Source organism: Rhinolophus sinicus, linkage group LG18 (genome assembly GCF_036562045.2).
Source record: "Rhinolophus sinicus isolate RSC01 linkage group LG18, ASM3656204v1, whole genome shotgun sequence".
Taxonomy (NCBI): domain Eukaryota; kingdom Metazoa; phylum Chordata; class Mammalia; order Chiroptera; family Rhinolophidae; genus Rhinolophus; species Rhinolophus sinicus.
This window is the reverse complement of record NC_133767.1, coordinates 2,557,003-2,573,681: the sequence shown is the minus strand read 5'-3', so window position 1 is coordinate 2,573,681 and position 16,679 is coordinate 2,557,003. Positions and strand designations below refer to the sequence as shown.

General features: G+C 42.3%; 1 protein-coding gene across 1 annotated transcript; it reads left to right on the top strand.

Annotated features, from left to right (window-relative positions):
• The first annotated feature begins 6,221 nt into the window (after nucleotides 1-6,221).
• On the top strand, nucleotides 6,222-16,679 carry ANKS4B (ankyrin repeat and sterile alpha motif domain containing 4B). Its single transcript, XM_019751635.2, has 2 exons — nucleotides 6,222-6,385; nucleotides 14,632-16,679. The coding sequence occupies exons 1-2, from the start codon at nucleotides 6,222-6,224 to the stop codon at nucleotides 15,725-15,727; spliced, it is 1,260 nt and encodes a 419-aa protein (XP_019607194.2). The 3' UTR covers nucleotides 15,728-16,679.

The following is a 16,679-nucleotide window of genomic DNA, read 5'->3' as shown; positions in this document are numbered from 1 at the left end:
TACCAGGTAATAAGCTGAGTTTCTAGAGTTTTAGGGGGAAAAGGAGGAAATAAAGCCTACTGCTCTGAACCTAAGTGGCAGCCAGAGGAACACAGAAGTCACCGGCCGGATGTTTCTCTAAAGTTACAGTGATGTCTCAGGGTTGTAGGGAGGTGTGGGGGACAGGGTTGGTCCAACAGGAAGGTTGGTGATGACCTTGACTTGCCAGGTAATAAAACAGTCCTGGAGGGTCATTGCCACTTAGGTCTGTTCCTCAAAATCTGTCCCCTAATGTGTATGGCACATATTCTCTGTCCTTCCGAGAGTCCAGCAGCACCCTGTTGGAATGGATTCAAATACTTATTTCCACAAGACCCGTACAGTCAAAACATTCCGTCAAAAGCCACAACTGCCCCCCAATTATCCAGACGCTTCACAAGGAGTGTCTACATTACACGCAAATGTGTTACTTATTTTCATTAATCTCTCCCTTCACCATCTTCCACCAATTTTCCTTCCTTTCGACTTTGGGGAATAAGAAAGCAGACCAATTGCTGAGCCATCGCTCTTTCTGTCTGTGTGAACTAAGCCCCAATCCCACTACTTTTCCCAGTTTGTAAAAACTGTACGTTCTAGTTCATAAGGAGTTTTAATCTCATTTCATCTTTTCTGCTGTGAGCTTAGGTGGCAGGGATGATTATGAGCAACGTCCCCCAGTTTTCTCCACAAAGAAATGGAGACTCAGAGAGCTGGAGTAACTCGCCCCAGATCGTACGGACTCCGGGTCTTCCAGCTCCAAGTTCAGCCCTCTGCCTCCACCTCCTCTTGAAGCAGTGGGGTAAGGAGTCAAGGTCAGGAGAAACTGCTCCTGCTTCCCCTTCCCCTCCCCACCCATTCTTCTTTCAAGGAAGAACTTTTCCCAAGGAAATGCCATAGGGTGCAGGGATCTTTAACCATTTTTTTAAAAAAAAGCTCAGGTGTTTTACCATTCTCCCAGAGAATGTAAGTCTAAGTTGTAAGCACTCCTAGATCAAGAAACTTCCTCCATCTCCAACCCTCTTTCCTTCCCTCTGTCATCGCTCTGTCCTCATTCTCTCGTTTCCATCCTCATCCTCATCCTTCTCACATTATCATCACCACCATCACCTCCACCTGGTACCAGACCCTGTTTAACTGGCACCTAGCGTTCTCCTACAAGTCCATCTTGGAGAAGCCCCCTCTTGGGTTATATACAATATTCCACTTCAGACTGAGCCCATGAATGCAATGGAGCTTAGATTAAAGTGGCTCATGCAAGGATGAATTGAGGAACCACATTACCTCATTCTCAAAGTACCCACTGCTGTGTTGGGATGTTTCACTCTCTCTGGGCTAAAAGGAAATTTCTTTTGCAGCTCAACAATGTTGCCTGCAGGCTGCTTCTAACAGCTTCTACTGATAGCCTCACAGAAACCAGAAAAAGGAACAAACATTGACACTTGGGGCTAATTGCTGTTGTGCGAAACTGCAGATTAAATCTTTGCACTTTTTCTGAGTGGGCGAATAATTTATCTTGGGATAAAGAGTTGGGGAAAAAAAGAGATGAGGAACAAACAGTTACAGGTTTTGAAAATAGAGCTTCCTCAATTCAATGGACTATTATCAAGCATATTAAAGATTTTGTAACAATCCAGGAAAATATTTATGGTGGATTAAGGAGAGACGAGACACAATGTGAAATGGTATGTATTTGATGATGAACAGTATGTAAAAATATACCGCAAGGTGTGTGTGTGTGTGTGTGTGTGTGTGTGTGTGTAGTTGACCAGTTGTGTAAGGTTGATGGGTTCTAATCTCACTGTGGCGTCTTCAGGGAACATGGTTTGCATGAAACCGATTATTTCGTATTTGTTGAGATCTGTGCTGGCTTTACTAGGTGGGCAATTTTTATAAATATTCTCCGTGTGCTTGAAAAGAACATGCATTTTCTGTCGAGTGCAGGATTCCATATGTGCCTGATCAAGCTTGTTCATTGCGTTCAAATCTTTTATATTTTGCTAATCTCTGGTCTGATTGATGTATCACATTAGAGGGTGTAGTAAGATCTCCCACTACGGTCTAGAGCCAGATGCACGTGTCATGGGATTACCTCCCGTTTTGTGCTGGAGGCTGGCCTTCCAATCACCTGCCCAGACCGTTTGCTCAGCACAGATTACGAAGCAGCACCAAGTTTCCTCCAAGTTGTTTCAGATAAGAACATGGCTTTCTCAAGTTCCATTGAGAATGGAATTTTGTTTTTAACTTTTTATTTTAAGTGCGTTTTTCCAGGACCCGTCAGCTCCAAGTCAAGTAGTTGTTTCAATCTAGTTGTGGAGGGTGCAGCTCACAGTGGCCCATGTGGGGATCGAACCGGCAACCTTGTTGTTAAGAGCACCGCACTCTACCCAACTGAGCTAAGTGGCCGCCCCGAAAATGGAATTTGATTCTGTTTTATTACTGCCTTTGTCACCATCCTCCAAAGGTAGCCTAAGGGGGGTGTTGAAAGCTGCTTTTTCCAGGCCTGAGGAACAAGAGTGTTCTAAGGAGCGTGTTCTCTGGGCATGCGATCAGCATCACTGTGGAAATTAGTGTTCTGCTCCTAACTCTGAAAAAGTAATAGGAGTGAAACCGAGCCGCCTCCGCCTGCAGAGTTCTTCTGATGACCATTGGCATCCATTTGTAAGGGAGGTGGCCAGAGTGAGACTGAGGGTCATTTTGTAGCCAGAGGGTAGTTTTATTTCTATGAAACGAGTCTGTCAGCTCCTACTGAGATCAGGTTTGGCGTGAACCTTCCCAGTCCTGCATTTATACCCACTAGCCCCCGACCAGCCCAGATCGTTGTTCTAACGGTGCTTCCTTTGTGCTTTTCATATGGCTTCCATGTCATCACACAGGAAATTTGCAGCGACTGTTTGTGTAGTCTATGATATGTACAACTTCTGTTATGCAGCTTACGTCTTGTTAACATTTAAGAAGTAGAAACACGCTGCAGGAAGTGCTCTTAAAGCTAATTAGTCCTTGCTTAGGTAAAAGGTATGAAAGTACGGCGTGTACTTAATACTTTTTTCTATGTAAATGATCAATGTCCTTAGGCTTTCAAGAGCTAGATCTTTTTTTCCCCAAACTGAGTTAACGTGCTGTTGACCCCAACCCCACGGGGTTTGAGTAAATTGAAAATCTGTGGAGGTAAATCTTCCAGTGTCACCAGGTGGTGGTGACTGAGAAAGCTGGGCCCTCAGATGCCTTCTGATGGAGAGGGAGGGTTTCTTCTGTACCCCACACCTCCCCAGCCTGGGGCTTAGCATCGCTGTGATTTGGTGGCTCCCCTCGGCCACCGCTGCTCGGTTCCCAGGTCCATGGCGTTCTACAGGGCAGGACCTGTCAGTCCTCACAGGGGCAAGGGCTGGGTTGTGGTCATTCCCTTCAGAGTCAGTTACTGACCACCTGGGCAAGAGGCGTTTCTAATAAGAAAGGTGGGACTCAGGTTTTTCTAAGGCACTTGTTTTTCTAAGTGCCTAAATAGTCAGCCAGGCTGATTATACAGAAACATTTTTGTAAGAAAATGGTTTTCCCCCGATTGTCTTACTCAGAGGCGTGTCAACAAGCCAAGATGAACCTGAACTTGAAGGTTAGATTGTGACTTTGTGTCAGCATCGTATCACCTGTACTTGGTTAGGAAACATTTGCCATTGAGGAGTCGGAGAGTAGCGGGCAAGGAGACAGCGTTAAAATGTGTCTGGTGAGATCACTTAATAGTTTCTCGAAAGTGGACGAAAGGTATTGAAAGAATGACAGCAAAAAGAGTAAGGAAGCCAGAAAGCAGCTGGATTTGCTGTACACACGATACACAGTAGCCAATGTTATTTTAAACGAAAATGCAAGAGAATGGTGTGATCTAATGTATACAGGTCTATGAAAATACTGTGGAGTGAGCCCAGGAAGGATGGATAGATTTGCAAATAGTGTTCCAACAGGTCCTTGTGGAAGTAAAAGGATCAGAACACAGACTTCAGTTCAAGTTGTCAAAGTGTGATATGGAGACTTTCTTATCGAGTGAAAGTAGGAAGTTCAGAAGGGGTTTTAGTAATTTGTTCAGTGCCACTTCTTGCCATCGTTTTGAAATTGTTAAATGGGCATCGTGAGTTCAAGGGGCACACCTAGCACCTTCTTGGGAGATGGATCCACATTTGTGCCCTGGGTGGGACCACCTTTACGTAGGATAACGTAACGATTTCTCTTAAAGGAAAATGCTTATAGATGTTGCCTCTTTGCTTTGTATTTAAAGCCGCACGTGTTCACCTACCAGTGTTTATGAAATCCTATATTTGGGATGCTTTTTTTTTTTTTCAATGGTAAAATGTTATCATTTGTGAAAAAAAATCTCCCACTAAGCTTGTGGATTTGCTCTGACTCTTTAAACTCTGTTCGTTTTTATTTTCTCTATTTTGAGGCTATGTTATTAAGTACATCCATATTTTGTATTATGATTATCCTATTTTATTGATGAGTTGTTCTTTTCATCTTTATGTATTATCTCCTTTAGCCCTACTAATTTTTTTTTTTTGGTTTAAACTGCATTTGTCTGATATACCAATGTTTCATTAGTATTTGCTTGATATAACTTCCAGTTTTTTTGCTTTCAATCTTTTTACAGTTTTATATTTTAGATGTGTGTATTGTAAATAAGATACAGTTGAGTCTTCCAACTGGTAAATTTGGTCCATTTACATTTTCTTTATGACAGATAGATTTGGAGCGTGTTTTTGGCTTATATATTGTGCTCTTTATTTACATTATTTTCTATGCTTTCCTCCTTTCTGTAAGGCAGAAGTTTAAGTTACTGATTTGAGACCCTTCTTTTCTAATACAGGCATGACCAAACTGCAAAATTTCCCCCTAAACTCTGTTTTAACTGCATCCTATAAATTTTGATATTTTATGTTTCCATTTTCATTCAGTTCTCAATATATGTGAGAAAGGATTGTATCCAGAATATACAAAGAACTCTTGCAACTCAATAGTAAGAAGACACACAACCCAATGAAAAACGGCAAAGAATTTAAATATAAGATGTAAGAATGGCTAGTAAGCACTTGAAAATGTACTCAACATCATTAGTCATTAGGGAAATGCAAATGTAAACCACAGTGATACTGTCTCACACCTACCAGGATGGCCATCAACAAAAAGAGATGCAATAGAGCTGCAGGGATTTGGAGAACTTTGAACCCTCACACATTGCTGGTGAGAACGTAAAATGGTTCAGTCACTTTGGAAGACAGTTTGGCAATTTCTTAAAAAGTTAAATATGAATTGCCCTACAACTCAGCAATTCCAGTCTTTGGACATGAAAATACATGTCCACACAAAGACTTGTGTGTGACTGTTCATAGCAGCATTATTCATAAAACCAAAAAGTGGAAACAGTCCCAGTGTCCATCAACTGCTGAATGAATAAATGTGTTCGTTTAACAGAGTATTACTGAGCAATACATACAAAGTACTGTTACATACTATAACGTGGGTAAACCTCCAAAAATTACGTGAAGCTGAAAAAAACTCTAGACACAAAAGATTTTATATATTGTATGATTCCATTTATATGAAATGCCCACGAAAAGCATGACTGTGGAGAGAGAAAGCAGATTAGCATTTTCCTGAGCTGGGAAAAGGAATGGGGATTGACTACAAATGAGCATGAGGGATATTTTTGGGGTGATAGATGTATCCTAAAATTGGATTATAGTGTTGATTACGCAACTCTGTAAATTTACTCATGATCATTGAATTATGTACTTTACATGGTGAATTTCGTAACATATAAATGATATCTCAATCAAACTGTCTTAAAAATAGACCTCCCCAGGGAACTAGACGAGTTCTGAATTTTTTGGAAATTATTTTCTACATTCTGAGATAACTAATATTACTAATATTCCAGACTTGTTAATGGGGGTTAAAAAAATTAAATGTGCCTCAAGACACTCAAGATGAACATAGCAATCCTCCATATTCAATGTCATGGCCATCCTGGAAAGAAAAGATCCAAGTTCAGCACTGTAAATTTTTCTGGCTGCCTTCCACGGAGGGAGGCTGGAATGAGCTTTGCCCTGGGTGACACTCTTCTTTGTCACTGATTAACCAGCTCTGTAGGAAGGCTGCTCCGGTGACATCCTGCTCTGCCTTGAGAGTGGTATCTGGCCAAGCAGTGGTAAGCAGAAAAAATGTCCACTCGCTACCACCAAGCTGCTAGCGATAGCTACCTAGAACTTCTGAAGGAAGCTACCAAGAGAGACCTGAACCTTTCCGATGAAGATGGCATGACTCCCACGCTCCTGGCAGCTTACCATGGGAACCTGGAAGCCCTAGAGATAATCTGTAGCAGAGGGTAAGTTCGCCCTGATGGTTTTGACCGGAAACTGCAGTGGGATTTGGCAGACCGCAGCAAGAGACAGGGAAGTCAGTGGAAATATGTTGCCCTTTCTAGACTGTCTAAATAATTACCTTTCTAGAGAAAGGGAGAAAACTGCCTAGAGATTGCTCTCTTCGCCCTGAGAACTGGACCCCGGGGGTGGCTCATCCTTTGTGAGCCACATATAGAGGAGAGACCCTGAACTCCAAGGCATGGTATCTGCCTCGTGGGGGAGGATATTTTAATAATGTGCCTTGAAAAATACTTGCTGTGAAATTTAAATGGTTGGCCCTTTAAAAAGAGATCATTGTTCTACTTGGTTGTCATGTCAACCTTGATTGGAAGGAATGATGTGTTTTTATTTCATTTTTTCATCTATGCCATTAAAATTCCACAGCCTTTTATTATTATAATACTCAATCCCAGTGTAAGTCCATGATTCTTAGATGAAGTTGCTGGCTTTACAAGCTATAAAGGGACCTTCAGCCTGTCTCAACTTCATTACCTCTCTGGCTGTCAGATACATACACACACACACACTCCCCCAAATCCAGCTCCTTGCCTCCCACCAATTCTACTGCAGGAGTTAGTTGGCTCTTTTCTTTTGCTTGTTACCAAAGGGGCTACATAGTGTTGGCAACTGTAACTCAAGGGGTAAAGAAAGCAAAACGGAAAATGTAAATAAAGGAGACAAGTGAATTCATTTCAATTCAGTACATATTTGTTTGTACATATCTGCCACGTACCCACCATTTTGCTATCCAGTGGGGATGCTGCAATCAACAGGAGACACACAATCACTGTCCTCACGGTGATTCCATTTGAGAGAGTAAGACAAAATTAAGTCATGTATGACATACGTTACACTCGGGGAAATAGAGCACACTGGATAGATAACACAGGCATGTGTCCCAATCTGGGAGGTGAGGGGAGGCTTTCTGGAGCACGTAAGCTGGGATATGAACAATGAGAGGAGTTGGCCAGATGGAGATGGAAGGAAGAGTCGTTCTGAGTGAGAGCGCTGTGCATTCTGGGAACTGAGGAAGTTGAATATGGTTGGACATGGCTTGAATGGGGAGAGGCCAAGCTGTAAGAGACAAGATGAGGTCAAAAGAGCCTTGTAACTCTGTGAAGGAGTTGAACTTTATCCAAAGGGCCTGGGAAGCCATTGTCATGGGTTTACACAGGCGAGCCACCTGGTAGATTTGTGTTTGCAATATTTGCTCAGGCAGCCGTATAGCAGTCAGAGAGAAAGCTTGGGGACTGTTTTTATGGTCAAAACGAGATGGACTGGACAAGGGCAAGGCAGAGGGGATGGGAAGATGTGGATGGATTTGAGTGGCAGTTTGGCTGCAGAATTGATTGTGATTGACTGGATGTTGGTGGTAAGGGAAGAGGAGGGTCAAGGCCACCAGTTCTGGCTTTGACAGCTTGCAGATGTTGGCACACTTTACTGACGTGGGGGGAGGGGGGTTGAGGGGAAGATTTAGGAAGAGTTTAGTGGAGAGAGTTTCTGAATTGAGGCTGAATGAGGAAGTGAGTGGAGTCTCCATTCCTTTTGCCTGATTTGACTTCCTCTTCCCAGGCACCACTCCCTAGCCCCAGTGCCATCAGTCAGCCTTCTCCAGGTTGTAACACAGCCTTCTCTCCTCTTCTCCCAAACTTTCTTCACCTACTCAAAGTGTACAAAGTGTAACACCTCCGTACCAAGGGCAAGTGTCAGTTGCTTCACAACCAGGGAAAGCCCTCGCTCCCTTTGGTGTCCAATTTAAATGGCAACGCCTATATGTTCTCTCTCTCTCTCTCTCTCTCTCTCTCTCTCTCTCTCTCTCTCAGTTTCTCTCCTTTGTATGCCTGAAATGTTATCTTACACTTACTAATCTGCTGGTCTTTATTTATGACAAATGTAACATAAGCTGAACCCAGAAAATTAAACGATATATATGCACACAAATTATAAAGGAAAAACTATTCTATAATGCCATGCTCTTAACAGTTGTATGTTTTATATATAATATATACACAGTGTGTATAAATATACATGTATATATAGTGTGTGTATATAAATACACAAAATGGTATCTAAGTAGACATTTTTTGTAATGTGCTCTTTTTTTTTTAAACCCTTGGTTCTGGCATAGATAGCATAGACAGGGTTTATTTGTTTGTTTGCTTGTTTTTTTAATTGGGGGAATATTGAGGGACAGTGTGTTTCTCTAGGGCCCATCAGCTCCAAGTCATTGTCCTTCAATCTAGTTGTGGAGGGCGCAGCTCAGCTCCAAGTCCAGTTGCCGTTTTCAATCTTTAGTCGCAGGGGGCGCAGCCCACCATCCCATGTGGGAATTGAACCGGCAACCTTGTTGTTGAGAGCTCGCGCTCTAACCACCTGAGCCATTCGACCGCCCTGTAACGTGTTCTTTTTTAACCCCTCAATGCATAATGAAAAAATTTCCATGTCAATATATATATTCTTTTATAATTTAATTTTCAGGGACTTCTTATTCTGGTCAATAAGTATATTTCTTAGTCAATCTCTCTTTTGGACAGTCCCCCCCCCCCCCATTATTTAAACAGTGCTGTGATGAATATCTGTATATAAATCCTTGCTCACGCTTTCTTGAGGATAAATTCTCCCAAGTGAAATTTCTGGATCAATTGGCATGTAGGTGCATAATTTAAAGATTTTTGGGTGTGTATTGACAATTTTTTGTTCAGAAAGTGGGTATCTATTTCTGTCAATATTATAGGTCCAAAATGACATATCAATGTAGCTTTAATGTTCTTTCCTTTGGTTACTGGTGAGGTTGAAAATTCTTGTTTCATGTTTAGTGGCCATCATATTTCCACTTTCGTGAACTATACACAGTTATAACCTTGCTCCACTTTTTTATTGGAGTCTTCAACATTTCGTATTGATTTATTTTTTAAAAATGCGTTTTAAAGTTATACCAGTCTTTGGTGACATTACAAATATTTTCACAATTCACGTTTTTGACAACAGATATATTAAATATGAATGAAAATATAAATATATTTACATATTTTAAGTATATATTTATATACTTAAGCCTGTCATTTTTACTATATAATTATAATTTTGAGGTCATGTCTAAATATTGACTGAAATTTTCTTTAGCACTTTTTCAGTTTCATGTATTTATTTATTTTATGAAGTGTATATTTTAAGTACTTGATTCATATATCATCTGTTTTGATTTAAGGTTTGAGGTTATGATCTAACTATCCCTTCCCCAAGTGGTTAGTCATGTATCCCAACACTATTTGTTATATAGTTCACCCTTTTTCCATTTGTTTATTTGACATGGTAATTTCTCTCAATATAATATCAAAATCCAGTTCATTAAGATATATTTATTCAACACTGTGGGCACAAAAATTCTTCTAACCCTGCTTTTCCTAGTCTTTCCATCTCAACTCTTATCTGTGGATCAATTCTAGTACATCTCAGATTTTGTTTCCTTCTCTCCAGAAGTATTTATCAGCAGTTGTGTTAAGTGGGCCTGGTATAGGCTGAAAAAAAAATGTCTTGTGAGGGTTTGTGATAGGTCACCTCCCATTTTGACCATAGCCAATCCCTAGGAATCTGTGTGATGTCAAACTGCCAATTAGATTTAAGGAGGCTAAAAAGGGAAACCAATTAAAAATTGAATTTAGAAGTTAATCAGCCATTGAAGTCTATTCCACTCTGATGATTTCAGTGTTTATCTGTCATTACCTGATTTAGACCACGGGTCATATGGTCACCATTAATATCCCAACTCTGGATTGGTTAAAAACTGCTATTCTTTATTTTTTAAATTTAAAGATGGAAAGCAACAATTGCATGTGTTATTCTACACTGGGAAGATGGCCCCAAATTACACAAAATTTCATTTTGCCTTTTAAGTGTGCATGAATTTTTCAGTTTTGTTTCATTTTCTAAAATGGAAATAAGTTTTCTCCTTCCCTGATTTTTAAAGGACTGCGTATTTATTGTAACATTTCACATCGTATTTGGAAGATATATTTAATAAAAATCACATCAGTTCTCACAGTCATTAATATTTGGTTGTAGATCCTTTCAGATATTTCCCTTTGAGAACATGCACACACATAAATTTTTCCCCATTAAAAGGGAAATCATATCATACAAACTCTTCTGAAATCTGCTTCTAATTATTTGACAATATATCATGAATCATTTACACTTAAAAGTAGAGATCCATGCCACTATTTTTAATGGCTACATTGTATTCTATTTTACAGTTTCATCGTAATTTATTTAATCAGTTGTTTGTTCATGATGTTTAATTTGAATCCAGTCTTTGTTATAAATAAGTTTGGACAAACATCTTTGATCATTCATCTTTACACAAGGGTCTGATATTTCCTTAGGATAAATTCCTAAAGGCAGAATTGTTGATTCAAAAGGGTGCCATGTTTTAAAGGTTTTTGGTACATGTTGTGCCAGGAAACTTGAACCACTTTATGCTTCTCCCAGCATTGTTTATTTCCCCACATTCCTGCCAAAACCGAGTATTACAATTCTTTTTAATCACTGCCTATCTGATAGGCAAATACATGGTAGTGCATTGTTTTCATTTGCATTTCTTTTATTATTAGTGAGTGTAAATATTCCTTCTTATGTGGAAAAACATTTTTGAAAGAATGATTTCTTTTCTGAGAACAACCTCATACACAAAAAAATCAACTTCAAAAGGAGAAATTGAAATGGATATGAGCAAATTGCTTATTAGTGACAATAAGAACAATCCAACTTTAAAAAGTATTGCCCAGATGTACTGATCTACCAAAAAGCAAGGGCAAAATGTGGTTATTTAAAAATCTTTTCAGTGAGTTTCTCTTTTGGGAGAAAAGGGGGGATGGGGATAGGAAAAATAATTAACACTAGAGTGACTTGAGCCCCAGGAAGCTGTGTAAGATCAACATTGAATTCCGATCAGTGAGGTGGGACCCGTGTGTATACCTACACAGGGGATGTGTAATAGTTCTGTCAGGAAACGGGAAAGACACCAAGGATGGAAAAACAAAGATTGAGTTTAGAAGGACCCCGTGAAACCTGTGAATAGAAAATTCTTTGATCTAAGTTGGAAAGTTGTCTATAAATAGAATTTTTGCAAGTGGATGTAGCTCAAATGCACTAGGGAACCATGTGGATCCTCTTACTGACAGTTTCGTCTGTAAATTGGGAATTTTGCATTTGAAATTTTCTTAAATGAGGACCCATCTTTGGGGTTATCATTTCAGGTTTTCCTTATGTTCTTCCTATTGTGAAAGGATCATTAAGATCCCTGGAGATGGGAAAATTCCACTACTCTACAGCCTGAATGAAGCGTGTAGATTTAACTCAAACTTCTCAATACCCTGTACCATCCCCACCACAGCTCACTCCTCTCAATAATTTCTTTTTTAACTTGGCCAATCCAAGAATAATTTCAGGCAAATTTAATCAGTATGTTTTTGTTTATGGTTATAGTAATGTCTTGGATGCTTTACAATCCCTCTTTGTTGTCTTTTGAATATGGTGTTTGGTTAAAATAAATAAAGTGAAACTCCATCTTTGGGGGTGAGACACTGCGCTCCCCAAAGATACACAACTGCATTAAGGTTAAAAGAGGTTTCCTTTGATCCAAGACAATTAAATCAGGCTGACTGACCAGCGCTCTCTTGAAAGTGGCCACCCAACACAACTGTGTTATTTAATATTTGCTTTCCTTAGATTCAATTTCATTTTCTTTCCTTCCTCTTGGCGCTTATTTCCTTTGCCCCATCTCCATGCACTCTGGTCACGCCGAAGTAGACTCCTGGTTCCCCAAATATGCCATGTAATGTCACCCACATGTGCTTTTGTTCATGCTGTTCTCTGCTCAGAGGAGGCTGCCAACTGCCAGCTTATGGGCTGCCTCTAGCTCACGGGTGTTTTATTTGGGCTTCACTGTATTTTTCTTTTAAATTTGAGCCAACATTTAAATATCAAAAAGGTTCACATGAAATCCTGGATGTCTGGCTTTGTTTGAAAAATGGAAGCTCTGGCGACGTGTGGTGTCGGCTGTTGTTCCAGGTAGCAATCCGCCACAGCCGAGCACCCAGCACCGGCCCGTCTATCTAGATGCAGCTTGCTCTTGAACTGTGACCCTTTCAGTTACTTTCATTACCTGCGTGGCTTCCTTAGGTTGAGTTTCAAGCTTCTGCTAGGAGACACTGATAGTGCAAAGGACAAAAAGACACAGGCATTGCCCTCTGAGGCATATTATCTAATTATGGAGACAACACATAAATATTTGACAAATTAAGAAAGACTGTGAGTGTTAGAAAGCCATAGGAACTATTGGAGTGCTGCAGGAATTGACTAGGTGGGTGTGAGAAAAAAGAAATACGTGAAATTAAGGATTCTGAGTTTAGAGAGAAGGGAAATAATAGTAGGTAATGTTTATTGAACATTCACTATGTACTAAGCACTTTTCTCTTGCTTCATGTGTATTCACTTATTCACATCACAGCTCCATGAGTAGCTAATATCCTGAATTTGCAGTTGAGGCTCCTGAGTCTTAGAAAAGTTAGCTTAAGGCCTCGTGACTGTTGAAGTGAAAAAGCTGAGGTGTGTAACCATAAGACTGTATTGTGTTGGAGACCTTGGAGACGGGCCTGACCCAGTGTGCCGCCTGCGTGCCACTGGGCAAATCAGTTAAACCCTCTGAGTCTTCCGTTGCTCTGCTGATAATTAGTTTCATCCTCATTCTCTAAGAGGATGATTGTGATGGTTGTTGGAGGGGGTGACAATGAACGTATAAGTGCTCCATAACTGAAGAGCACGAGGAGGCCAGGGGCTCCCATGGAAGAGGTTGATTCAGCCAGTGGTTGGACAGTGGCTGGGCCATATTAACCAGTCTAGCTCTTCGCACCCTGCAGTGAGACTGCAGAACCCTGAGGATCTTGTTTACAAACTTCAGATTCTAATTCAGGAAGTCTGGGCGAGGGTCCCTTAGTACCTGTATTCTCATTGTTCTCAGCAGTGGCTTGGGGCTAGAGCCACGCACCTAAGAATATGCTATTACTTTCTATTTGTACCTATTTGTAACTCAAGACCTGGCAGTGGGGGGGTCGAGGTGGGGCTCTGGAGAAGGATTCCAGTAGGCATTCATTCATTCCGCAAATCTTTATTGAGCACCTACCATGCCCGTTTCTGTGCCAGGAATGGGTCTCTGGCTTTAATACCATCTAACAGTGCCCCGATTCCACCTCCAGCCATTGCAGAACTATCCACGTATAGGACACTAATTGCATGGAGGTAAGCGGAGGAATCAGTGGAGATGTTCTGCCCTTTGTAGGAGTAATGAGTGGCTGTGGCAGACACTGTTTGCTCCCTACCCAACATCTATCCCTCTTTTCGTTCTTGCTGCTGGGGACCCAGCTTTGTTCCGTTGTTTATTGCCCTGCAGGTGACTCAGGGGAAGGTAGCAGTGACGCGCTGGCACCAGCTCTTATCAGCTCAAGAGAGATGATTGTTAGATTTTCAGGAAGTCTGGGAGTCAAACACAGCCATTATTAAAAATAGAGCTAGATAAACTTATAATTTGATAAATTACATTTCAAAACTCATGACTTCCTAATTATTTTGCTACTATCTATGCTCTTAAGATTATGCATGTCTATTATATCTACGTGGTGGGAATAGTTTATAATGCTGTACCGCTGCCCATGCCCTCCAAACTCCGTGTCCAGTAATGTCACCTTAGTAACTTGAAATTCGCCATGGTGAGTGTATTTACACCACGGAAATTGGCACACGCTATAAATCAGGGCTTTGATTTATTTTCCTGGGGGTGCCAGTTGTTAAACTTTTGCCACCACACCAATCCTATCCCTACCTTCAGGGGAAAATTCCAGTTAATCTGAGTAGAACGTCATAGTTCTAATTCCCTCCTCTTAGGCACGTGACCCAATACCAGACGATGAGACATGAAAGTTGCTCTTTGGGGAAGATTCTTGGTTTGAAAAATGAGACCCAGGGTAGAGATGGGCTCTGTCTGCTTCTGGCCATGTGATGTCTGGCCGTGACATATCTGGACTTGGAGAAGTTATAACAATGCCAAGGCAGGATTCACATGCATTTTGTTTTTTTTCTTTATTTTTTTGGACCTCACGTTCAGAGAAAGAAAAAAAAAAAATTTAGCGTGTGTCTTTGATATGTTCTCTTCCAGGGGGGATCCCGATAGATGTGACATCTGGGGGAACACTCCGCTACATCACGCGGCCTCCAATGGCCACGCCCACTGCGTCTCCTTCCTGGTCAATTTCGGGGCCAACATCTTTGCCCTGGACAACGACCTGCGGTCTCCCCTTGATGCGGCCGCCAGCAGGGAGCGGAATGAATGTGTCGCTCTCCTGGATAAGGCGGCCACGGCCCAGAACATCATGAACCCCAGGAAGGTCACCCGGCTGAAGGAGCAGGCGCAGAAGAACGCCAGGCGGCAGATGAAGGAGTGTGAGCGGCTGCAGGAGAAGCACCAAAACAAGATGGCCCGCACCTACAACAAGGAGAACGCTGGGACTCTCTCTTCTGCCAAGGGCCCTTTCCCCGGGCCGTCCCTGTCCAAGGCTTCTGCGGGTGCCCGCCCATTGGGGTCACTGTCTAAGGGCATTAAAGACACGTTCAAGCTCAAGTTCAAGAAGAACAAAGACACTGCAGAGCCCGTAGGGAAGGAGAGCAGGAGTGGGCAGAGAAACGTGATGGAAGTGTTCAGAGAGGAGGAGGAAGACGCCTTGTCAGGGGACTTCCAAGAGAAGCTCCAGGTCCCAGGTGAGGAGGAAGGCAGCGGCGGGCAGCAGGAATCCATTCTCAAACGCCCGGGTCTAGGAAATGTCGTGTTTAGAAGGAACACAGCCTTGAGCCCTGAATACATCCCAGACAGCAGGGGGGAGCTGGCGTTTAAAATGCCCAGCGACTTGCTTCAGAGACAAGGAGCGGCACAAGCGGACGACGCTGAGGCCGACGAAGAGGGAGAGGAAGTGGGCGCTGAAGACACGCTGCCCTGGGACGAGGAAGCAGTGCAATGGGAAGAGGACGCCTCGGATGCGACGCCGCTGGAAGTGTTCCTGCAGTCCCACCAGCTGGAAGAATTCCTGCCCTTCTTCACGAGGGAGCAGATGGACCTGGAAGCTCTGCTGCTTTGCTCTGATGAGGACCTGCAAAGCATACAGATGCAGCTGGGTCCCAGGAAGAAAGTCCTCAATGCCGTAAACAGGAGGAAGCAGGTGCTCCAACAGCCCGGGCAGCTGGTCGACACCAGCCTCTGACGGCCTGTTGGCTCAGCAGGGTGAGCCGGCGGCAGTGGGGTGACGCCGTGCCCCACGGGAAGCACTCCAGGCAACAGCCACTTTCTACCGAATGCCAGGCCACTGGGAGGGGTTTCCAGGGGTTGGGGAATGCCCACTGAAGAAAGAGGCCCAAGCTCTACTCGGAGAAATTCACTATACCTATCTACGTAACCCACCAGTGAGAAATTCAAGGAAACATGGGAATTTAAAAAAAAAAAAAAAATGGAGTTCTTCTTCAATTAGCTTTTTAATATTTTTTAATATAGAAAGGGTTAAATGGATGACAGAGAAGGGAAAAAAATTCTCTTTGCTTTTCCAACTCTGGATTTAAGATTGTAATCTCTCATCACACGGCTGCTTACTTCCTGATTCTCGTGGCCTGGGGATTCTAATGCCAGTTCTGTCCTTAGCTCTGTACATTGTCTGTTGGTGGAGTGGAAAGTTCCTCCATTGGCCTGAGACTTGATGCCTAACTTAAAAGTGTCTAAACCTGTAACAGATGTTTACATGTTTACAGTGATGGAAATGGGTCTATAATACCTCCCGCCTGAGAACAGAGACAGAGTGGCAGGTAGCGAGAGAGAAGAAATACAGAATATAGGGCACCTGCTATGGACTGCATCATGTTCCCCCAAATTCATATACCGAAACCCTAACCCGCGATGTGACTATATTGGGAGATAAGACCTTAAGGAAAGAGGTAACAGAGTTAAATGAGGTCATAAGGGTGGGGCCCTAGCCCACCATGACCGTGGTCCTTATAAGAGGAAGAGACACCAAAGAGAAGAGGCCAAGTGAGGACACAGAAAGGAGGTGGCCACCTGTAAGCCAAGGAGAGAGACCTCAGGGGAAAGCAGACCTGCCAACACCTTGATCTTGGACTTCCAGCCTCCAGAGCTGTAAAGAAAATAAATTTCTGTTGTTTAAGCCA